Source organism: Lissotriton helveticus, chromosome 11 (assembly GCF_964261635.1).
Source record: "Lissotriton helveticus chromosome 11, aLisHel1.1, whole genome shotgun sequence".
In the NCBI taxonomy this organism is placed as follows: domain Eukaryota; kingdom Metazoa; phylum Chordata; class Amphibia; order Caudata; family Salamandridae; genus Lissotriton; species Lissotriton helveticus.
In genome coordinates, this window is record NC_136072.1 from 930,082,391 (window position 1) to 930,108,533 (window position 26,143).

Consider the following 26,143-nt stretch of genomic DNA (forward strand, 5'->3'; position numbering starts at 1 on the left):
ACAATGGGAGGGACAATGTCCGGATATACCATCAACTGGTCGAAGTCACTATTGTATGTGCTATACTGGCCAGTGCCCGAACTTCCACCTGGATGCACACTCCAAATTGCGATTAACGGGTTCAAGTACCTGGGGATATATGTCACGCTGCAGGAAGATGTATTTATGGCGGAAAATCTAACAAAACCCCTTACACGGCTTAAGGCAGACATCAGACATTGGCGATCGCTCCCGTTGACCCTGCTGGGGAGGGCGGCATTATTCAAAATGTTGGCACTGCCCAGGTTCCTCTACGCCCTCCAAAACACCCCTTTCCCGGTTCCTCTGTCTTATTTCAGGGCCATTGAAGCAGAAGTCACCTCACTGTTATGGGACGGTCGACCGACCCGTATTGCGCAACGCAAACTGGTGCATAGCTGGTATGACGGTGGCATTGCCCTACCAGATGTGAAACTTTACTATTGGGCTTCCCAATTGATGATTATAAACCAGTGGCTGCACGTTCCACGCGATGAGCCGGCGTTCCGGTTAGACAGGGCCCTCCTTCCTGCACAAAACCTGATGAAAGCTCTCTACACTAACAAACGAAAACATATACTCACAGGTCCCACCGCACACACCATTAAAATCTGGCGTACCGCGCAGAGGGCGCTGGGATGGGAGGGAGTGCTAACACTCGCCACACCCCTCTGGGAGACGCAGCGCCTAGGCACCCTAGTGAACACCAAGGCGTTCAGACAATGGGACCTCATTGTTATTTCGAAGATCGGAGACCTTTGGGTGTGGGCAGAGATGCTCACGTTCGCAACACTGCAGGCCAAGTATGCCATGGGAGGCACAGAACACTATCACTATCTACAAATTAGGCACACCCTCCAAAGCGCGATCCCCCAGGGCACCCAGTTGGCCGATTCCTCGCCCCTTGAGGATAGAATCTTGACAGATCATATGGACAAAAAAGCGATCTCACACACTTATCGAAAGCTAGTTAATAACCAACCAGACCACACGCTGATTCTTCGGGCCAAATGGGAGGCAGACCTGGGAGACATAGATGATACTGACTGGTTGGGCGCATTAGCGTCATCTCGTGAGGCGGCGATCCCATTGCGACTCAAGCTGATACAGCTCAAGGTGTTGCATCGTGTATACTACTCCCGCACCCTCCTACACAAGCTGGGACGCACATCAGACCCATTCTGCCTTAGGGGTTGTGGGCAATTCGGGACATTCTATCATGTCATATGGGATTGCCCCAAAATACAATCATATTGGGACCAGGTCACAGCGGAAATATCGGAAGTGAGAGGGGCTGAGGTCCAGCGAGACCCTCGGTGTTGTCTCTTAAACATTTGGCCACCTACTGACCTAAACTTAGCGTTGCAGAACTGGTCATGACCATTGCCAAGCGAAACATAGCCAGAAACTGGGGTTCAGGGACACCGCCAACAATGACTCAATGGGGCACCGACATGGACATAGCCATGGTAGCAGAAAAATCGGTCTACACTCACAGGGGCTGTCCCAAAAAATGGTCCAGAATATGGGGCAAGTGGAACGAAGCAAGAGGAAATATATGCGACCCACCACACACGACTTCCACCCCAGAGAATAGCCCATGAACGGGTCTCAGTTTCCAGGGGCAGAGCTATAGCATCACATGTGATGGTTTGGGGAGAAGGACGCAGTAAAGAACGGAACCGCAAAAGTTGGAGGAATGTGGACCTGCCGAGGTTGGACTGTAATGTGTGTTATGCTATGTAACTTGCTCAAATTGTGTGTAATTGGAGATGATTGCAGTTTCATGATATTTCAGCTGATTGTGAATGTACACATACGAATTGACAATAAAAAATGTTTTAAAAAATAAAAATAAAAAATTTAGTCCCTTAAGGTCTTGGAGGGAGGGAGGGAGATGAAGTTGATGCAGTGGGGGCTCCATCCTGCCGCAGATCACTGTATCAGAGACAGAGTGCCGGAGAGGCCGCCATTCTAGCCCAGCAAGGCCCTGGAGGGAGGTCGATCGAATCAATGTACCATGGGCTCCAATCCACCGCAAATCAGGACCGTAGCACAGCTAAGGAGACAGGGAACCCCCGCTGATCGCAGGTCGTGTCCGATGGCAGTTGGCAGCGGGAGGAGGAAAGGCGGATGACGGAGGAGTCCGGAGCACTCTTAAAGTTCTACCGCCATCTTGACACCTCAGGCCCCCCCCCATATATGGCTTCCTTGTGCACTTTCAATATCCAAGAATGGTCTTAGATACTGTAGGGGCATATCTGTTCATGCAGATATGTCCACACATGGCATATAGTGCAACCTGCAGTAGGGGTGATTTACCTATACCTCATGCCGTATCAGTGGACATGACACACAAGGCTGTGTGCCATGTCGATTCTTCCGTTTTCGCTGCACTAAGACACACATCCTGCAATAGCAATTTGCATGATTTTGGTGAGGGATCCCCAGGGTGACACAATTGGTGCTGCAGCCCTAATGTACCCTCTTCAGTCCCAATGTCCTAGGTACCAGGAGTACCGTTTACTAGGGACTTATAGGAGTTGCTGAAGTTGTGCCAATTGTGGTACAGTTTTGGGGAAAAGCTCTGGCACTGGGACTCAGTTAGCAGGGACCCAATGCACTTTCAGTCGAAATCACATCATTTTCCAGTCAAAAAGTAGGGGCTAACCATGTCAAACGTGGCACTTTCCTACAACATCTATCTAGACACAGCTACCCTCAAGCCCAAGAGCAACTTGTGTGACCATTGCTAGAGGTTCTGAAGGGCTCCAGCTTGAAAGAGGGAGAGAAATCATAAAAAAGAAAAGATGAGAAAAAGAGAAGGGGAAAGGTAAGAGGATAACCACAGCAGGTGGGATTGAAGAAGGGCAGAGAACGTCTAGAGGTCAAGAAGAGAACCTAAGTTGAATAATTCACTTACAGTACCATATGGAGGAATCGTGGTTCCAACAGCAGGCAATAATACCCAAAGTTCACCTCTCAAGCCATCAAACACAATGAGGTCAATAGAGAGTGGGAATGGGCCTCTAAGCTCTTTCGCCTCTTTCAGTCCCATGCACATCGCAGAGTTCATGATGAGGCAAGATGCTTCATATAAAGGTTGACTAAGTAGATGTTCTACAACAAGGGAGGCGTCATCCACTGCAATGAGTCCAAGAGACCACAGTTGTCCAGTCAACTCTAAAACAGTCCTTTTAACCAATGGGTCTGCATCAAGCCTTGTGGGGTGGGAATTCTCAACTGGATATCAGTTGCTTCAAATTCACAATGAAGTAGCATGAGCTCTCTCTTCTTTTTCTCCATTATCTTGGAAATGTTGTGGAAAAAATAAATAGGGCTGGCTGCGTTCAAAAGAAGTATTCACTCTACTTCTTGCTGCTTTACTTCTGTTTTAATGTCAGACCTGATGCCTTTATCTCTGTTGAAGGATTAGCGTATTGAGGCAGAAGCATCTCCTTATTTCTGAAAACAGGTCCTCCACAGGTATCCACAATTCTACTGCCATCCAAGCAGACAGAAAGTGTCATAGGTCGAAATTTACATATCCTTGTGGAATATCCAACATAAGACTGGCCCATATTTTCCAAGCCCTCTTGCACATCCTTTATGTTGTTTTGAAGCTTTTTCCTACTTTCAGGTGGGGCTGAATGGACTTTTCCAGCTACTAAACTTTGCTTTTCAGTGCCTGAAAAAATCACAGTAGCCCATCAAATTTAGAATTGAATGACAGGGTGTTTTGGTCTTTTTTCTGGCTCCTTTTGTTAATTGAAGAGTTAGAACCATGTGGATAGTATTCTTCAAGAGATTCCAGCCTCAAAATGTGTATTTCTCTTCCAGGGGATTCTCATCAATACTCATAAGCACTGAATAGTCCCGCTCATGCAGTGGGATCCCTGAACACTTATAAAACACATGTATGTATACATACAATAATCTAAATAAATCACACTCCCAACAATTGCAACCTATAAATAGACCAAGAAGTCCACATTTTATTTTCATTTAAAAAAAGAAACATTTAATTTATGTCAGTGTAAAGTATAAGTGAACACAGTAAATCTTTCACAAACCTTTCTTTAAAAGGAAATGAAAGACACAATTAGTCAAAAGGCTGCAAGAAATACGTTCAGCTAATACAACTGGGATTGTGCCTTGAGGGACATTACAGTACCCACAGTATCCCATCATGCCCTACAGGTCAGTTCATGTTACCAGCTCCTGGAAACAGGATCCTGGGACACTGATCTCTGCCTTTTTTGAAAAATATCCAGAGACATTCTTGTTTTAAACTTGTTTTGAGGTTTTTACTCAACATCCTTTCAGGATTAGAGTAATTTACTGCATTTTTTCTGACTAAAAGACGTGATTTTTCTGTAAGAATGCCTTCACTTTTTGTGAAGTGCCGTTCCTGTGGAAAGAAGATGGCTCAAACAGATCCAAACAGGGTCTGTATCCACCTTAAAGATCACCATCGTAGTTCATGCAGACACTGTAAAAACCTCTAAAGAACACTAAGAGACAGAGAAAAAAATTAGACTGCATGGATCTCAGGAGAAAAATGCTGGTTCCAGAAGAAGACTTGGTGAAGGTCAGTCTTCCACCAGAGTGCTCTCCTCCTGCTCCAAGGACGTCCCTAGAGACAGATCCAAGGAGAGAAGGCATCAAGGGGAGACACGTTGTTCCCGATCGAGGTTGAGGAGTACGACATCGAGGATCGTAACGTCGAGGAATTTACCTACCTCTGCTACTCCATCAAAGTCAACTTTGAAGCCCCATTCGAGGTCAAGGGACCACAGTCGATCGACATCAAGGCATGTGTCGATGTTGAAAACTCCTCCATGGACCTTGAGACCACTACCATCGACATCGAAGACACCGCCAAAGTCTACGTCGAAGCATTCACCATCGACGGCAAAGACACCGCCACCAGTGGCGAAGCCTCTATCGTTGTGGCCACCTCCATCAACGTCAAAGACTTAAGCGTCACATCAAACCCAGAGTCAGTCAAGACCAATATCTGTGACATCAAGATCTTGAGGTCATTCACTCCACTTGTCACCAAGATGATTGCAAGACATAAGTAAGCAGAGAGAGGTTACTGCTGGTTCAGGTTATTCTCAAACATATTCAACTTCTAGTAATGCGCCAGAGACAGCCTGTCCATCTAGCTGTCTCCTGGGCCAGTCTCATCTGTAAGGCTGTTAGGAAAAGCCTATTCTGCTCCGTCAACAGTCAGATAGAAACCTGCCACCCTCCTCCCGCCAAGAAGACTGAGATCACAGAGGAGAAAACATCATACTTGATCTAGAACTAGTTCTAGAAAACCATATACTGCAAGGTCTGCCTCTTCTCACTAAATACAATCAGGTAGAAGATCGGCGAGGTCTCAATCTCACTATTGGAGATATTCGCCCTCAAACTACCTCACAGTCTTCTATAAGAGATTAAACACCAACCCTAATTGACACTTCTCCAGATAGTCTCTCTCCAGTAGATGATTTCCCCACTTTTAATAAATGTGTTAGAGAGAGGGGCTACAAAATGTAACTTCACAATGCCCATAATGACTACATCGGCTTTAGTCATTTTTTAGACTTTACACCAAAGAACCTCTCCTACCTTTGTTCCCAGATCTTTTAAAACCAGAAATGCAGCTATACCTGATGCCTGAATTGATTAGGTCAGTTAGTTCCTGAATTCCAAAGAAGTACAAACCACCAGATGAAGACCCTCTTTTATTAAGGCAAGGTCCTACTCCGGATTAGGTGATTGTAGCTGCAGCTAAAAAAACGTATATGGTGGGTCCTACTCCGGATTAGGTGATTGTAGCTGCAGCTAAAAAAACGTATATGGTTGCTCCTACTTCTACTACCCCACCATAGAAATAGAGCAAAAGGATGGACTTCTTGGGTAGAAAATGTGCAGAACATCTGCAACAATCTTGAAGGCAGCAAGTGCGACAGGTCTCTTGGGAACATATGATTGTTCCCTGTGGGAGTCTTTACAAAAATATTCAGACAAACTCCCAAAGGAAAATAGACAAGACTTCCAAGAAGTCTTTTTAATGACAGAATGTTAGGCTGGAATCAAATCATTGGGGCAGCGGCAGATACGTGAGACTTGGCAGCGCATGAGTACTGACATTTTTTTTTTTGTATCAACAACAGGAGCAAGAACCCGTCAACCGTGTTGGGATTGGGGTGTAGTATAGTAGAAACATATGGTATCCCAACTGGTATTATTTGAAGGCAGTTAGAACAGATATGCATACAACATTATCCATAAGGAAGCAAGGAGACTCTATATGATTATAGCAAGTGCTCAAGGCATCATTTATATAAACATTTTGGGGGGGAAAAACAAGTAGGAGGGAGCATTTCGCAGTTATTACAGCACTGCAATATAAAACTGATGAAATTGAGAACAACCCAAATTGCACGTGGTGCTCAAGGTGGGTCAGTGAAAACCAAGGTAGCGACGCATGTGACAATGTGAACAGCGTGGGCGGCGCAAGGTGACTGGTGCAAAAATATGCAGTGAAACATTTGATACAAAGTGGTTCCAAGTAACTTCCAAGAGTTCGTATTTATTTGGTTCGATGTCGTGTTTGTGAACCACTTCATGTATTGCGCCTGTGATTGCGCTGGAAGGTCGACGGTGTTTTGATCCACTTAAATCAGGATCTTCATCAGGACTGGGTCGAGGGCAGTGCTGTGGAGAAGTAACCGGATCGAATCAGGGCGACGGAAACATCAAGCCGTGTGGCACATGAGACTTGTGTTCGAGATCGTCCGCGTGGGAACCGATGATGAGGGGGAACAGGATCCGCGAAGGTTGGGGCGTCAGAAAAAGCGGTTCAGTCGTGCTGTGAGGGGGATCCAGATAGGAATGATATCCTTCAAAACGATCCAGTCAGTGATCGGAGCGGAGAGATTGAATCTCTGCGTGTTCGGCGGCTTGACAGCCTTCAAATAATACCAGTTGAGATACCATATGTTTCTACTGAGTACTGCCATGGCATCTCTCTTAGACCCAACTCTTGGCTGAGGCTGCCTGGCCTAAAAGCGGAAGCATCACAGAGGATTGCTAATTTGCCATTCTCAGGCTCATCATTATTTGGCTCTCATGCAGATGATGAAATGTCAAGAATTAAGTCTGAAATGGATCTTTCAAAAGCAGTTGGCCTGGAAAAGCGGAAGGCATTCAGAAGGCGATACAGAACCCTCATAAGGTTCAAACCCCTCATTGGTTGCACCAGCAAAAACCACGACAACCATACCACAACAGGAAATCTTCCAGAGGAAGAGGAGGTCTCCAGCAACCACAAACTGCTTCCACAGGTAAACCACCTGCACAACAATGATTTACCCATTCTCTCTCGCTTACTCAAGTAGGAGGAAGTGCAAGCAACTACGTCTAAGCGTGCCTCCAAACATCCAAAGACACATGGGTCTTGAATATTGTGCAGAAAAAATATTCTCTACGTTTCAGATCCCCTCCTCTTTCAATACCACCAACCAAACCATCAGACTATGAGATAGATCTGTTGCAATAGGAGGTAAACACATTGCTGCGAAGAACACTGTGGAGGAGGTTCCACACTATCGGAAAGGATAGGAAGTTTACTACTGGTACTACCTGGTTCAGAAGAAAGGACCCAAACAAGAATTCAGGCCCATGTTAGACTTAGGAAATCTCAACAAATAAATACAATTTATACAAAAGTGTACAAAAGAATGTTCTGATGCTGGCACTACACCAGATATATTCCCAGGTACAACAATGAGACTGAATGTGTGCTATAGACCATCAAGATGCCTATGTCCACATACCAATCATACAGAAACATCGAAATTCTTACAATTCATAGCAGGCTCCAAGCAACTTAAATTCACAGTTCTGGCTAAAGTTGGCTCTAAGGACCTTTTCAAAATGCATGGCTAACGTGGCAGCACATCTAAGAAAGTAAAATATATTCATCTACCCCTATCTAGACGACTGGCGGACTGTAAGCAGCGCGCTGAGGGGATAATTTTAAAAGTTGCCAGATTGTTAGTTTATTGAATTGTTTTTAGGATTACTACTGAGTTTTAAAACTGTGAAAAATGTACATTTGGTACATTGCACTTTGTACTTTATGGGTCCCCAGTCGGGCGCAACACTTCCTGTCGTTGTACAGAGGGACACGGCTCCACCCCCAGGCTTGCCTTATTTCCGGGTATACACGCTATTTAATCCACATGTTTGCACGGACGCGCAGCGGACTGTAAGCAGGGCGCAGAGGGGCTAATTTCAAAAGTTGCTATATCATTAGTTTATTGAATAGTTTTTAGGATTACTACTTAGTTTAAAAACTGTGAAAAACGTATATTTGGCACATTGCACTTTGTACTTTACCAGTCCCTGGTCCGGCGCGACACTTCCTGTCGTTGTACTGAGGGACGCAGCTTTACCCCCAGGCTTGTCTCATTTCCGGGTATACACACTATTTAATCCGTATATGTGCACGGACGCACAGCGGCCACGCCACCAGCGCGCCGAAGGCCAGCACCAGCCATGCTGCCCCTTTTAACATAGATAGAAACTCTACCTGGACACAAGACTCCCTTTTGAGTTTAAGGGGGAACTTATGCCCAGTAGGCCAGGACTTTGATGTGGCGAGTGCCATACTTCCACATTTCTGTGAAGGCTGTCATTTTGTCCTAGGAAACACAGGGGGATCCCAGAAAATAAGAGAGCACGTTCTTGTGACCTGGGGCTAAGGAAACCAGGAGACAGAATAAGAGCCTGCCTTATCAACTGTAGGTCACTGCCCAAGCATGCAGATGACATATGGTTATCGCTGTCCAACAATGTTTGGGATGTGATGTTTTTTACCGAAATTTGGCTAAAGGAGGACTCTAAACCAGCTCTAGCTCTAGCCATTCCACCAGGCTTTAAAGTTTGTTGTGCTAATAGAACAGGCAATAAAAGAGGAGGCACGGTAGCCAATATTGTGAGAGACTCTTGGGAGATCTCCACTACAGAGCTACAAAACCTAGGCCTGATTGAAGGTTAGAATTTTTGTATCAATAGTGGACCCTCGGCCTCCTTCGCAGGACTATTGATTTATCACCCCCAGATGTTTGCCTCAGCCTAATACCAGATTTATGCAACTTCATTTCCCAAAAATCACTACAGTACGCCAACTACATGGCCTTAGGAGATTTTAATCTACATATTATGGACCCTGGTTGTACTCATGCCTCTCAGCTAATAAGGCCACTCAATGGGGTAAATCTATCTCAACACCTAAAAGCCCCTACTCACAGTGCGGGCAATACTCTAGATTTAATATTTTCGAATCTCCCATCCTTGGTTGTCGAGACACCGCAAGAAATGGTCTGGACAGATCACTATCTAGTTCCTTTCTCATTCACCATGGTAAACCCACAGACTGGTGAAATAATAATAATAATCGGTTGTAGAGCATTCACAGTGGTAATGACCAGACTAAGGAACTCTTTACCTATCAAACTATGCCTGATTCAATCTGAAATGGAGTTCAGAAAACCACTGAAGACCTGGCTATTTAGCCAGAGCTAGATGCCTGGTAACCCCCTCTCTCTCTCTCTGCTTACCCTCCTATAGCGTCGGGACACCTCTGTTTGAGGTAGCTGCCGCGCTTTATAAACTAAGTAAATGTAATTAAATTTAAATGAATAAAGAGTACATCCTCAGAAACTAATCTGAAGCATTTCCAAATTTGTCTGGATGCATTCTCACTACTAGATCTTCAGGTTAACATAAACAAATTAATAGTACTCTTATCTGGTTGCTACTCTGGATTCCCAGTCCACAAAAGTGTATCCTTTGGAGGAGATACTGTCATCTGTCCGTCTGAAGTGTCTCACTCTGTTGCAAACTCATCATCCTTCAGCTCGACAGATATCGCCCATACTGGGGTCAATGACATCTTGCATAGTTCCCCAGGCCAAACTTTACATGAGACCGCTGGAACAGTGTCTGGAGCATCAGTGAAAGCAGTCCTCAAACAGCTGGGAACAGAAACAAACTCTGTCGCAGCCTGCACTACAGTCTCTCCCAAGTCAAAAGATATAAAGATGGGGATTTCCTTCTGTCGTGACCTGACAGTGTGGGCGACGGACAGTAGGGCGTTAGGACCCTGTGGGCAGAGTGACCAGGTCACCGGACACCGGATCCGGTGACGTCAGAGGAAAGAGTGGGAACAATGACTAGGACATGGACGGGGACGGACGTGCGGACCAGCAGCTGCCCGAGAGGCTAACTAGCAGTAATGTGAGATGCCAATAAAGAAACGTGCAACTAACCTGTGTCCCGTGTATGGTGTACCTCCCGGCGCACATGGAGAACATGACAACTGGTGACGAAGGTGGGATAGTGACGAACGACGCGTGGGAAGGCTGGAGACACACAAGGAGCCCACCCTGGAAGGGTAGGAGACACGAGAAAGTCTGCCCGTTGTGCAGCGAGGCGGGAGCTCACCCCCACTGCCACCGGTGAAGATGATGCGGTAAGCGCTGAGGAGAAAAGGAATAAATTGGAAAGGCTGGCGCCAGCCATCGCGAGAATATGGAGAGTCTCGGCAGCCATATTGGAAGGAGGCGAGCTGAGCCAATGGGCAGTGAGAACAGCGGTGGCGGCCATCTTAAGTACAGGCAATGCGATTAGGACGGCGAAATTGCGAAAAGCGGCGGCCATCTTAGATCAGGAAAGAAAGATAGACAATAATGGAGCGGCCATTTTAAGGCCAAATAACGTCGGAAAAGAAGGAAATGAGAAAGGAAAGACGACGAGAAGTAAAAATAAATAAAACAAAGGCAGAAATAAGGAGAATAAAGGGGCATATTAAGGACAAGAAAGGACAAAGACGACCAAAGTGGCATTTTGAAGGGGACATTCAAGGAAAGGTCATAGGAAAAAGGAGAGCAGCCATTTCAAAGCCAGGCAAAGGGCAAAGAAGAAGAAGAACATAAGACAAGGTGAATTAAGGAGAACGCGAGCAAGAAGAAAAGACAGGAAGAAAAAGAAGATAAAGAAGAAAAGGAAGATAAGCACGGAAAAGGTCTGAAAAGGGAGACAAAGGAAATGAATGTCTTGATTGAAGAAGAAAGGATAAATAAAAGGCAAAAGAGCAATAAGGCAAAGGAAGATGATGGTGCAATAAGAAAAGAGATTACCAGAGAATAACAAAAGGACAAATAGAGAAAGAAGGAAAGAATATATACACATATAACAAAGAAGAACAAGAGAGTGGAAGAAGACAGAGAAGGCTAAATAAAAGACAGAAAAGAGACACAACAAAGAAAAGAAAAGAAAACAAAAGGAAAGAAAGCAGAACAAAAAAGAGAAATAAAAGGACAAAGATTGCACAAGGACAAAGAAAGAGCAAAGGAGAAGTTACAAGGCAATAAAGAAAAGAAGAAAGAAGAAAGAGGAGCAAAATAACGAGGAAAGAAGGGACCAAAGAAACAGGAAAGAGAAAAGGAGAACATAAAAGAAAAAGAGAGAAAAAGGAGACACAAAGACAACGGGAAAAAAAAAGGACACAAAAAGGACAAGGAGAGCCTAGAAAAGGCTAAACGAAAAGGAGAATAACAGAAGAAGAAGAAGAAGAAAAAAAGGACACAAAAGGGACACAAGAGAAAAGGACAAGGAGAGCCTAGAAAAGGCTAAAAGGACAAGGAGAACCTAGAAAAGGCTAAAAGGAAAGGAGGATAACAGAAGAAGAAGAAGAAAAAAGGACACAAAAGGGACACAAGAGAAAAGGACAAGGAGAGCCTAGAAAAGGCTAAAAGGACAAAGGAGAGCCTAGAAAAGGCTAAAAGAAAAGGAGAATAACAGAAGAAGAAGAAGAAAAAAAGGACACAAAAGGGACACAAGAGAAAAGGACAAGGAGAGCCTAGAAAAGGCTAAAAGGACAAGGAGAGCCTAGAAAAGGCTAAACGAAAAGGAGAATAACAGAAGAAGAAGAAGAAAAAAAGGACACAAAAGGGACACAAGAGAAAAGGACAAGGAGAGCCTAGAAAAGGCTAAAAGGACAAGGAGAGGCGAGAAAAGGCTAAAAGGACAAGGAGAGCCGGAAAAAAAAAGGGGTAAAAAGGAGCAAAACGAAAAGACATACCGCAGGAGAAAGAGCAGCAAAAAAGAAAGGACAAAGACATGCAATGAGCAGAGCGGACAAACGCCACCAAGGAAATAAAGGCAAGAGGCACCTGAGGGCCAGGACCAAAGGTGTTGAGACAGAAATAATATAGATGATAAGACAACAAGTTCTCCAAAGAGTCACTGGCGGTGACGAAAGTGAAAGGATGGATGATAACGGCTGTCTACGACAAACAACGAATAACAAGAAAGAGATAGCATTTCAAGGACAAAGAAGGCGGAGAAAGAAGAAATGGCAGCGACAACTGCAGCCACATGGAAGGTAGAAGATAGAGGACAAGGAAGCGATGGAGACACTAGATTCACGAAGGGCATGCAGTAAACAACAGAGACTCATTGAAGAGATGTAGAATGACAAGTACTCTCTCTCTCTCTCTCTCTCTATCTATCTATCTATCTCTCTCTCTATCTATCTCTCTCTCTATCTCTTTCTCTCGTTCATTCACCTCCATCAATATAACTGTGAATGAGGACTATAGTAAATGTGTAACAAAGATTTGTTTGCAACAAGGGTGGAGGTGTCGTGACCTGACAGTGTGGGCGACGGACAGTAGGGCGTTAGGACCCTGTGGGCAGAGTGACCAGGTCACCGGACACCGGATCCGGTGACGTCAGAGGAAAGAGTGGGAACAATGACTAGGACATGGACGGGGACGGACGTGCGGACCAGCAGCTGCCCGAGAGGCTAACTAGCAGTAATGTGAGATGCCAATAAAGAAACGTGCAACTAACCTGTGTCCCGTGTATGGTGTACCTCCCGGCGCACATGGAGAACATGACACCTTCCATCATGATCTCCCGACCCAAACTCTTGTCACAGATTCTTTCCTCCGAGGATGGAGTGCTCATATAGGCCATTTACAGACTCGGTGAGTATGGTCAGACAAAGAAGCATCTTACCATATCAATCTTGTAGAACTGAGAGTGGTCCACCTAGCACTGAAGTCCTTCCTTCCTGCGATAAACGCAAACTTTCTGTTGGTTCATACGGAAAATACTACAATGATGTACAAACTCCGAAGCACATCAACACGATATTCACAGAATGAGATTATGCTGTGGAAGACAGCCACCCCAGAGTATGAATGGGCAGCTCATCTAGACTCAACAGATGTAAGCAGGGCCGGCGCTAGGCATGGGCAGTGTGGGCAGCTGCCCAGGGCCTCGCGCTCAGGGGGCCTCGCAACCCTGTGAAAGGTCACACTTCCACAGCCCACCACAGGGCCCCCTGCCTCACCTGATTACATTACGGGTGGGGGAAGGGACAATCAGAATGGGGGACGGCACAACAGCTGGGCCAGCAATTATGTTGGCTCACAATGTCAGGGGCAGGGCAGCGCCTCGGTTAAGTACCGGCCATTATCGGCGCTGTTTGTGCATTTTGTATCTAGTCAACAGAAGGCCCCTTTGGTTCCAGCACAAGCCGGACACAGGTAAAAGGAGGTGGGTGAGGGGAGGAGGGAGCAGCCTTCGAATCTTGATAGGGCAGTGTCTCTCATCTTCATTGAATACAGCTAAAGTTTGGTAATAATAATGCCTGTGACATACAGTGATCGATACATTCTTCCTAGCTCGATAAATTAAAAGCAATTAATTCATTTATGCAGAAACACTATCTGACTCATACTGCTCTGACACAGGGGGGCAGTATTACATACAACACATAAAAATATTTACCGTTCTCGTTGCCATCTAAGCTAGGTACAGCTACCACTTTATTTTCTGCCCACTATTGAAGAACACCCCTTCAACTGAGGTTTTTTTGTTGGTTTTTTTTTGTACTCTGATGAGCTCTCAGCAGTGTCTTGGGAAGTGCCTTGTTACTGTTTGAAGGCCCATGGGAGGGGGCCCCCCTCCCAAGGCCTTCAAGCACTGGATCGAGCTGCAAGGTCATAGTGTGGGGGGCCCCTTCCCTGGGCCTTGTAGCCTTTGGTGTCTGTTTCAGAAAGCGCAGCAGGAGTGTAAGTTTTAAGCAGGACTCATTCATATATTGGTGATACATTTGGCAAGTCAGTGAAGGTGGCAATGTATTCCTCTATTGAGCCTGTCCTGGACTACAATATGGTTATCATCTTTGGTGGGCACCGTAGCCATCGGTGGCTTTTGGGCTGGAAGCAGAGACGTGAAAAAGTAAGTGAAGCAAAATCAGTTGCCGTGGAAACCACGTTCATAAGTTACTAGTAGAACGCAACAGCACCTTGCCGTTTAAGTATAGTGGACCTTTTAAAAAAGTGCTCTACGCTTTTAAATTTTGAACTGGGGCTCACTTTAACATCCTTGGCTACCGTGCTCATTCTCCGCCCACAACAGTTTTCAGCTGTGCCAGTGGTTAATACCTAACTTTTTAGCATTATTATATGTATCTTTTGGTGACAAACATCCCCGTGATTCAAATACGTGTTCAGTAATATCCAAATTGATCTTTAGTGCTTCAACATCAACCATATAGTTTTAGAATGTAAATATTTTATTTTTTACTAGATAGTTCGAACACCTTACGTCCCAGGTCTGATACCTTGGAGATAAGTATGCGTCTGGATACTCTCCCATGATTGTGTTGTTTTAGAGCTGGAATTTCGTTGACACTGGCCAAATATACAATGAAGTGTCTCAGTTACATTTAGTGATCTTTGAATCCCTGGAACTGACAAGGGTAGTACTCTCTTCTTGACTCCACATTTTTTCATGTAAAAACACACCACTGTGATTCGGTTTGCGTATTATGGGTTATAAAAACAAGCATTGGCATAGCCAATAGGTCTCGCTTTTTGGACCTTCTAAGTATTTAGTTATGCAGCACAATGTCTTTGGTGCAACCACATCAACTGTTGCATGGCTAAACACTTATAAGGTCCCAAAGGCGAGATCTATTAGCTATGCCAATGCTTGGTGTGGTTGTGTGTGTGTGGTTGTGTGAGTGTGGTTGTGTGTGTGTGCTTGTGTGTGTGGTGTGTGTGTGGTTGTGCGTGTGTGGTTGTGCGTGTGTGGTTGTGTGCGTGTGTGGTTGTGTGTGTGGTTGGGTGTGTGTGTGTGTAGTTGTGTGTGTGGTTGTGTGTGTGTGTGTGGTTGTGTGTGTGTGGTTGTGTGTGTTGTGTGTGTGGTTATGTGGCTGTGGTTTTGTGGTTGTGTGTGTGGTTGTGTGTGTGGTTGTGTGTGTGGTTGTGTGTGTGGTTGTGGTTGTGTGTGTCGTGTGTGTGTGGTTGTGTGTGGTTGTGTGTATGTGGTTGTGTGTGTGTGTGGTTGTGTGTGTGTGTGGTTGTGTGTGGTAGTGTGTGTGTGTGTGTGTGTGTGGTTGTGTGTGTGTGGTTGTGTGTGTGTGGTTGTGTGTGTGGTTGTGTGTGTGTGGTTGTGTGCGTGGTTGTTGTGTGTGTGGTTGTGTGTGTGTGTGGTGTGTGTGGTTGTGTGTGTGTGTGGTTTTGCGTGTGTGTGGTTGTGTGTGTGGTTGTGTGTGTGGTTGTGTGTGGTTGTGTGTGTGTGTGGTTGTGTGTGTGGTGTGTGTGTGTGGTTGTGTGTGTGTGGTTGTGTGTGTGTGTGTGGTTGTGTGGTTGTGTGTGTGTGTGGTTGTGTGTGTGGTTGTGTGTGTGTGTGTGTGGTTGTGTGTGTGTGGCTGTGTGTGGTTGTGTGTGTGTGGTTGTTTGATTGCAATATTTCCTTTTATCTGGATATTTGCTCACCTGTTTTCCATCCCCTCTACTTTTTGTCCATGTTACTGATATCCACATTAGTTAGCTTCAGTGATGCCAAATAAGATCAATAGTACTGTGATGTTACTTTCTGTGATGTCACTTCTTGTGACGCAATATTCAATTAGGGGGGCCTCACATCTTCCCTTTCGCCCGGGGCCTCAGAAGGCCTAGGACCGGCCCTGGACGTAAGTGTTACATATTTGTACTGAGCAGCAGCCACCACAGGAGTTTACCTTTGTGGGAACTTGTTAACGGGCATTGAATGTCACAGAAGAGGAATTGGGGAATGTTAACTGGTATTTTAAAAAACGGTATGCAGCTGGGCAAAAAAACTAGAAAAATCGGTAGCGTCCGGGACCAGTATGCAAGAGGATCAAGTGAAAGTCAAGTAAAAATGTAGGAAGGACCACTGAATACAGCCCCAGGCAGAGGAGAATGGAGGACCAGCCAGACTGTTGGCAGCAAGTCAAGAACATAGAAAATAAAGTAGACGGGATGCAAGTGATGTCGAGCTAGCCAACTAGCAAGAGAGTAGCTAGTCCACTTCCTCCCTATTAGAGCTGAAAGAAGGGTAAGGATGTGACCTAACGACTAGCTGGAGAACCTGGTTCGAGTCTCGGCAGGGACGCTCAGCATCCTGTGATTCTGGGCAAATCACGTAATCTCCCCGTGTCTGACAAAAATGAATCTGTCGTCTGTAATTCAACTGGTGCTCATGTAAAGCGTTCTGATATCTTCGGGTCTAGTTCACGCTATATACCACCCCACCTCCCCGCCCCCCCAAAAAAAATATGTAGACAAGTCATGCAGAGGCATGTTAAAGCTGTGTTGCATTTGTCTCTATGGTACAAAGATGTGTATAGCCACTTAGTTCTCAATTACGAATGTAAGCTGGATTTCAACGCTACATGTTAAAATAGAAATGATGTAGTGTTTATACAGCTATGCAGCAGTTAAGGCTTTGGATGTCTCAGGCTACATAATGCAAGCAAAGATGGGGTAAAATGGCTACAGAGGAGAAATGTGACATGATTAGCTATTAAGAAGAGGCAGGTGAGTGAGATCAGCTTTGAGGAGGAGGAGGCCTGTAGATGAAAGTTGACCTAGGAGGAGACATGATGAGATTGGCACTGAGAAGGAAGCAGGTGGTGAGGGTTTGTCTGAAGATAAATATAAAGACCAAATCGGAGTAGGGCAGGTAGGTGGTGATATTTTTCTAAAGAGGCAATGTAGTGAGATTGAGTTCAAGGAGAATGCAGATTGTAACAATGACTCAGTGAAAGTCAAATGATGATATTGGGTATCGGGGAGTTAAAGGCAAGCTTTGGTCTGTTGGGAAGGCTAAATGTGTGAGTGGAGAGAAATGACCCATAAAGTACGGTAAATGAGGGTTGATAAGCACATGGGGATCACCTAGTGTATGTTTCTTATTATTCTGTGTTTTTTTGCAGATGTCCTACGTTTTGACAACACCTACAGCTACCTATACTCCAAGAAGATAAGCTACACCGTAGAGGTGCTGTTACCAGACCGAGGCTCCGAGGCCAGCATCCAAAACCTAGGAAACCAGTTGGAAAGGGCCATTAGTCTTACTGATTAATCCTAAATGAACCTCTTGCCTGTGTGTCTCAGCAGGGGGTCTCCAAGATCTTGCCCCTCTGGTCTTCTGGAATTCTCCGCCTCTGGAGCTCTAGTGATTGCTCATTCCTGTCAATCAACCCTCCTGAGTGTCTTTCATGTTTACCCCAAGGTGCTTCTGGTCTGCTTCCATTACAGTCCGTGACTTTTGTGAGCGCTCTCATTCTCAGCCAAGCCTCTCTAATTACCATCACTCAGCACCCCAAGGCCTCTTTAATGCCTACTGCTCAGCGTTCAGAGGCCTCTTCCATTCCCGCCACTCTTCTCTCCCAGTCCTCTCCCGTTTTCACTGCTCAGCTCTTGTGGGCCTCACTTGTTCCCACCCTTCAGCTCTCTAATGCCTCTGCCATTCCCACTGCTAATATCTCCCAGGCTTCTTCCATGAACACACTGCAGCTCTCAAAGATCTCTTAGGTTGCAACCGATCAGCTCAAACGTACTTCTCTTATTCTTACTGTCAAGTTAACCGATTCCGTCTCAGCTCCCTGGGATCCCTCTCATTCCAACATGTCAGCCCCCCCAGTTTGCTCAGCTCTTCCAAATTTCTTCTGTTGCCACCTTGCAGCCCTCAAATGTCTCTGTCATTCCCACACATTACACATAAGCCCCTCTTATTCTTACCTGTCAGCTCTTCAAAGCTCTTAACATTCCCACCTTTCAGCTTTCCACACCTGATTCCCACTGTTCAATTCTGTGAGTTCTCTTTCATTCATAACCCTCAGCGCTTGTAGCCCCTCATTTACTATTGCTTTGTTCCCGTCACCTCACTCTCGCCACTCTCCTCCCAACAATTTCCCACTCATAGAGCTCTGAATTCCTGGGGTTTGGCTTCTCACCAGCTGGACTGTGTTTTCCACGACCCCTCCTATTCCTATCATGCTACTATTCTTTGGGTCACTCACGTACACTGCTCTGCTCGGCTGTTTTTTTTCACTGTCCTCCTGGGCGCACATTCTCTCATCACCACCATCCTTTCTTGTGCACTTATTCATATGACTTTTTCTGCCCTATCCCTCACTCAGGCAGCCCTGCTGTCACTGACACGGTTCCACTGGTCCGGCTTCTCGTGATGTTCTCTTGCTCTCGTGCTTGCTGCTATTTTATGCCTCTCATTCACACCGCTATGTTTTTCCTTCCCACTCTCACTCATAGACCCGAATATTCTTAGATCTTTCATTCCCTTTACTTTGTTGTCAGGGTCTCTCTCATCCCAGACCATCTCTTTCCTCCCACAGCATCCTGTCTGATCAATTGTAATGCTCCACTTCTTTTTCAGGAGTAGTTTTGTTCTCCATTGTCCAAGAACAGATTATACAACAAGAGTTTGCCTCTTATGAGGCAATGCTTTGTGTGACTTTGGTAAGAAAAAACGCTTGCTTAGGACATCATAAGGTTTCAGCGTCGCTGTAACTAAGATTTTGGACCATCATTCTGGCCATGTTAATACAGCACACATCCAGGTTCTAAGCTGCCCCTCTGTTTGTTAAGAGACTTTTGATTTGGTGAAACATGAACATTCACAGACCATCTAAAGTCGGTACGCTGCTGCTTCACCTGTAAGAGGTCAACAATCTTCCTCAGATCTTTTGCAACCATTGATGTTTGGATTCTGCACTTGGCCACCTGGAGACTACAATCTGATTTTTTCTAGTTCGGGATGTGGTTTCTACCTCACCAATCCTAGCTTGTGAGAGTGTAACCTGCTGAAGGGCGTGAGTGAAAGAGACTGAGGAAAAGACATAAAATAGTCTGAATTTCACTTATAATTTTTTTGCTGGCTTGAGTTTGGCTTTAGTTTACACCCATCTGTGACGTAGAACAACCGCAATAGAAGAGATAGTAGCATGTGAGGAGGTAGGGGAAGGTAGGTGCATTGTTAAGGAGAAGCGCTAATATTTTTTATAATTGCTCCATGTTGTATAGGCCTAGCCCTTGCCTATTTTAGCCATTCCAGCTGCAATCTGAGGATTAGAATTGAAGCTGATGTGACCACTTGAGGATCTATTCCGCCAGTCAGACTAGCAAAAACAGCGACATTGATCACAGTCATCCATATCCAACGCCCTCTGCAAGTGAAGGGACAGAGGACATGCTTTTTTGGGTGTGGAAATGAGTGAAGGGGATAGTAGGAGGGCAGAGCCCCCCTATGTTTGAGGGAAGAGGACAAATTGCAAATGAAAGGACCAGTGGACCAGAGTGACTGAAAAGTGCATCTCTTTATTGTCCTGTGGAGTTCCTTCTTTGTGCCTGTACCTGTAGGAGAGGAGTTGTTTGTAAAAACATTTTAAACTTTTTAGAAGTCGTAACTTTTGAGTATCATAAAATATATTGGTGCCCTTTGTGTACGAAACTTTAGGCAAAAACCCCACAGCGGGATTCGGGAATGTATTCATCACAGTGACTTAGTGGTACTGACCAAAGAGGAACATCAGTGGAAAATGTACATCATGGAGACCCCAAAAACATGACTAGGAAATCATAAAGCAGATTATCACAGAATAAAACAATGTATTTATTACCTGTAATAGACAATAGTAAATACTACACCAGTAATAAAAAAATATACAAAATCAATACCAAATTATCAAAGTCCATAGCAACCTGTTGAAAAAGACAGCTTCCAGATAACTATTCATGGTAATAAATATGTGAATTAAGTTGACATGCAGTTAAATCATTGAATGCGTAATTATCCCGGCAGCTACAGTTGATGTTTCAGCATACCCGACTGGCAAACAGCTTTGGATTCACCAGGTGAACGGGGAGGATAATACAATCCTGCCCTTAAATAATCTTTAACAAATTCGAATTAGTCCGTACGAATGCATATGCAAGCAACGCTCCACCTGTAAATTAGGAGATGAAGTATCTGTTTCTGGCCTCACTGCTCAGTCTACAGATGGTGAGTGGGAGCAAATGCACATATTCATGCACCCAAGTAGAATGGCACTTAACATTTTGTAAAAGATGACCAAAGTGTTTCTTATGACAAGAGATAGGTACCAATATAATTCTCTGTGACTCCAGATGCTATGTGCGATTTCCAACACCTATAGTGTCTTTCTACCAGTTAGAAATATAACTTTGTTTACAAATTTTGTGCCTTCTTGTAAGACGAGTTCTGAAAGGCTAGTCATGGAGTATTACGTCTGTATGACATCAAAGGTTTTTCTATTTTAAGGTGACTTTCCTGATTGGTCACTACTACTGATTCATTGTGATGTCTACTTAGCACATTTAGAATTTGGTCTTGGGTTTCGAATACATGGCATTATGTTCGTCATTGCCTTTGGTCTGTTATGGGCATAACCCCTATAGTTTTTGTGGAATTCATTAATTTGGTGTGCATCACTATGGGTGATTCTCTGCTATTATGCTACTTGCTGGGTATCCAATTATGATACAACGTGGATACAAAAAGACAAAATTCTGGAGTATTTTATCACTGAACATGATAGACACAAACATCCCACCCTTATGGTAAGGACACTTTATAAAGAGAAAAAACAGGAAATCGAGAACTAGTCATGGACAAACATAAATCGTCCTGGACCTTTAATACATGGGTATGCTTGGTGCAACCCACTCGTATGCAACATACTCAAGCAATGCTCCCTGTTATAATCCGTGGGTTTCCAGGCATAATGGAAACTCCATGGTAGGGCACAAGGCAGCTTTCTCCTCAACGCTATTAGGTACATTGGGCACCCTAAGACATGTATTAGCACATGGCAACTGCTTTTACACACCATGGATACATAAAATACCATAGTACATAATAGACAAACATACCAAAAATGTATGTGCCAAATCTGGTTCTAAAGAGTCAATTATTGTTTTATCATGCATAGCTCTGAAGACTCAGTCATTGTTTGATAACACATGTTGCTGAGGGAGGGTTCAACCATTGATTCATCGCACATGTTGCTGAAGGTTCCACCTTTGTTTCATCACACATGATGCTGAAAGTTTAACCATTGTTTCATTATACATCTTCGTTAAGGTTCAATCATTGTTTCATTACACCATCCTAAAGCTCAAGCATCGTTTCATCGCTCATGATGCTGAAGGTTAAACCATTGTTTCATCTCACAGTCCTGAAGGATCAACCATTGTTTCATCACACATGGTGCTGAATATTCAACCATTGCTTCTCCATGTGTTGATGTCTTAACTATGTTTTCATTACATAAGGCGCAGAAGGTTCAACTAAAGTTTTGTGACAAAATGAACAAACATTCAAAATTTGACGAACCAAAAACTCACTGCACATTCAAGAAAACCGACATCTCCTGTTTCAGACTTGGCTATGACCAGCCACATTGCTTCAATGAGCGGGTACAGACATTGTTCAGGCATTGTTGATTTGCAGTGTTATTTCTAATGATAAAACCGAGGCATCTCTCCTTCACAACTCAAGAAGTCCCAACACCCTCACAGCTTCTTCTGATTTATATTGTTTACAACAGCACTTTTTTAGTTTCCCTCCAGAAAAATGTTTGAAACAACCTGAGTGTAATATGCTCTGTGTGCATCTGTGGCATGCTTAAGTGTGTTGTATGAAATGTGCTCAACGATATGCCCGAGTGTACCATGAATGCGTATCATAAAGTATCTGGGCGTACTTCTCTGTGCCATAAAGCCCGTGGCTAACACATACCTTGGTGGGCTTTAATGCATGTGCCTTGTGGTGAGCGTATGAATGTTATACAGTATATGACGAGTGTACCTTATTGTATAGCAGCTATATGCACGCAATACAGCACATACCAAAACCTGTCCGACTATAAAGTCTGTGCTATACTGTATAGAAGAGATTGCATAGCACATGCCAGTTTCTATACATTACCATACCAAACCACGGTGAACTGTATATCGCTAAGCATCCACCCGTGAGCATTCTAGTGCTGCAATAATAGACGACTGTGTAGACATATAAAATAGAAGGAAAAGTAAAAACGTGTAGAAACCAGAGACACATATATAGATATTGAGAGATATCTGACATTTGAAAACCTTGATTCCTGTTATAATGAAGTTGGGCTAGAACATCCTGGTCTTAGACTATTTTTGTAGGTCATTGGGTGTGTACTGTGTGGATGCCTGACTCTGCCCCCATGAGGTGTGTATCTTTTGGCATGAGTGTGTTGCAAGTAATACGAGTCCTTTGCCATGCCCAGGTATGTCATATGGCATGTTGTCTGATGCACGTGTGTGCCATTGCATATGTGTTTAATGGCATGCCAAGGAGTGCCATATGCCCCATGTAAAGGTATGGTGGGATGTTTGGTTTGTGGTTTATTTGGATGTGCCATACAATATGTGCTTCCTGTAATTCCTTGGAGTGCCACATGATGAATGTTCCATTGTGTCTAGATATGCCACATGGTGTGCGCCTGTAGCCCAGCGGGGTGTGCCATATGATATACTTGGGTGTGTTATACAGTATATACACTTTGGCACGCTTGTGTGTTATACTTTTTGTGCATGGTTGGTTCTGACATTTATGGTATTTGCGACATTGCATACCTGAGTATGCCATATGTTACTGCCATATGGCATGCATGGGTGTGCCGTATGTGGCGTGCTCATTGTAGGAGTGCTATAGGTTGTGCACCTTAAAGTATACTTGAGGCGCTTACAGAAAGTACACTGGAATTCTTGTGCATGACCTATTGTAAATGTTCTGTGGTATGGCTGGGTATGTCAGATAATGTCAGATATGGTAAGCTTGGATGTGCGACAGGACATGTTCCCTGTGTCATGCCTACGTGTTCCATATAGTGTTTTGATTGTGGCCTGCCTGAGTGTGCGATAAATGGTATGTTCCTAGTGGCTTGGCTGAGTGTCTTCTGCGCCCCTCCAGGCATTGGAACAAGTCCACGTCTGATCAGTTATATTGTAAGTTTCTTAGCAAGTCATTTCCCTCTTTCCCCGAATCAGAAGAAATTCAAATGTTTTTGGGGTGGAATTTGGGTATTCGTAATGATGTTTTTAACAGATTGTTTATGCGACGCTGTAATTAGCACTTTAAAACTGATGAGTTACTTTCAATGTTTGTTTGATTATAGTAGTAGCAGTTGTGATGCCTTCAAGGGCAAATGTTTACAGCACTCTTAACCGGTGTGGACAGTAGGACCACACTAGTGGCTTTCCCATACTGGAGATAGGATGGCAGGTGGGGGTATTCACAGCATGGCGTGTGGGGGTCTTTATTTTCAAAGGGCAGGTTAGCGCGAATATTTGCAGTTCCTGAAGCTGCAGCTGCTTGCCACAGGTACCACTAAACCCCGGCTGTCACGCCTCATGAATGCCCTCTCTCTGCCACCCAGCCTTCTCTGCTCAGACTCGTCTAGGGAAGATAAGAACCGCGATATAAATGTCTAGATTTATAAAAGGATTTCTTTATGTTTCTGATCAATAGAAAATAAACTATTTAAAACTCTTCCTGTTTCTACTCTCTTGCTTAATGTTCAACTTGGTATTTTATACCCTTTTCTCGAAAATCCAAACTTACCCCCCAGATCGAAGGAATTTTGGAAGTAAAAGGTACTTTTGTCTCACATTCCAAACAGTGCATTTCTAAACATGAGAATATCTCTCCATATACGCAGGATAACATTTCATTTTTTGAAAATAATTTTGTGGTAAACATGCCTAAAAAGTTAATATTCAGTTGTAATCTGTTAACTAAAGTTAAAGTGCAGCTCCATTAAACATTAGTTCTTGAAAAAGTAAAAACAAAACAGGCAGGGTGCAACCTGGCATCATCTTTTACATAGGAGAATGTGCTAATCTGCCCGACGGCGGCCTAGTAGTCACTTGACGAATTTTATTTTTCTGCTCCCTGAATAAATATTATTTTGGGTTTACTTTTCTCGTGGAAAATCACACGTAAAGCAGATTGCTTGCTTAATTGACAATCCGAGGATATTTGCTATGTGTTTGGCTCCTGTTTCATTTGTTATGGTTGAAAATGTAGTTTACCTCTTTTTGTCCGAGTGTCTCAACTGTTCTCTAAGCCGTTTGCTCTATTTGAGTCGCCTTCCGGTTGTTGTAAAACGCCCCAACATGACAAATCAAACATATTGTGTGGTCTGTCTTCCTGATTAGCATACATTGTATTGAGGATTACATCATCAGTCTAGAGATCCCACAAATGAAGGCAAACGGTAGAGTGGGCTTACCTGAGGCCTTACCAGGGATTTATAAGGAAAAAAGAAAGAGCCATCTGGTATGGTGTTTGAACCCAGTCACCAGCAGGTGGTTTCTCTGCCTCAGCACTTTTTGGAAGCAATTTTATCCCTTCAGGTTTCTCAGTCGCATTGTTACTGCCCCTGTTTACCCTGCAAACACACAAAATTAGACATTGATAACTTGTGAATGTTGAGTTAACTTTCGCCATCGAGGTCCCCTTTGATTTTGAGGACCTCGACTTTAGTTGTACTTCACCGTTGAGGAGACCTTCACCCTCCATGTCAAGCAAACAGTTAATGTTCGGACCAGCATCCAAGATGAGACGCACAGTTTTTAAGAGTGTAGAGTCAAAAAGAAGGAAGAAAGTGCGGGCAAGTCGGAGAAATTACCCAGTTTCCCAGCCCCTGCCGTTTTAGGAACAAGAGTTATTTCTTCCACCTTAATTTCTGGCATTACATCCTTTGAATATTCATCTAAAACCGAACAAATATTTTCTGAAAGTGTCTAGCCAGTCACAAGAAAGATGGCCTCTGAAAGGCAGATTCAATATTAGAACAGGGTTGTCCAAGCCTGGTCCAGGACGGACGAATCTATTCCAGATTTATTTTCAGGCCATCCAGATAAATTTCCAAATAATTCATCTTATTGTTCATTAATAGTGTTGAAAACGTGACATGCGTTGAACCTTTACTAGATGCACTGACAATCTCTTACCTGATCTAGGCCAAGACGACAACACGTGCATACCATTGATGAGGTAACAAACACCACAATCTCTAACTTTGAAGTTTACTCACCTCAGTCGACAGAAACCATAACAATAGGGATTTCGTCCGCGAGTAGGAGGTTACTAAAGCAGCAAGGAATTTTAACGTTGGTACTTACTTTCTGCAGGTGCAGACATTTTGTTAACTTTACGCACAAAACCTGTGGTAAGACTGTTCATACATGTGGACCTCTGCTTTTTAGAACCTACCATGGATGTGTTTCTTAGTTCAGCCTCGGTTAAATCTATCTAATACCGAAGTAATCTGAATAACCTAGAAAGTTGCCTGGAATCACACCATGCATGTCTGAGCTAGCTGTTTTGTGCATCTATCACCTTTCTTAATAAACTGCTATGAGGTTCAAATAATAGTTATTTAGGGAAAGTTGCCCCAACTCTTTGAATCACATTAGGTTTTCCCTTAGATGCTAGACTGGCAGACATTATTTACCATATTAACTATAATTTGCCATTTCCTCATGCACTGGCTACACCCTTGCATATTATATAACTTAGATGAAATATAGTATGTGAAATCATAGCATTTATAATACGATTTATGATATCTAAAATGACATCATTTCTCATAACACATTGCATGGTACATTTTCGAGATATAATTAATGTAGTGTGGCGACTGATGCGAGAC

General features: G+C 44.0%; 1 protein-coding gene across 2 annotated transcripts in view; it reads left to right on the forward strand.

The window, feature by feature from the left end:
- The window catches only part of LOC144792296 (SEC14-like protein 2), a 418,489-nt gene extending 394,513 nt beyond the window's left edge, over positions 1-23,976 (forward strand). For both annotated transcript variants that reach the window (XM_078667243.1, XM_078667244.1), the window contains exon 12: positions 17,345-23,976. In XM_078667243.1, the coding sequence (XP_078523369.1) occupies positions 17,345-17,493 (149 nt within the window). In that variant the 3' untranslated portion in view covers positions 17,494-23,976. The remainder of the gene's footprint in view (positions 1-17,344) is intronic.
- The last annotated feature ends 2,167 nt before the right edge of the window (positions 23,977-26,143 follow it).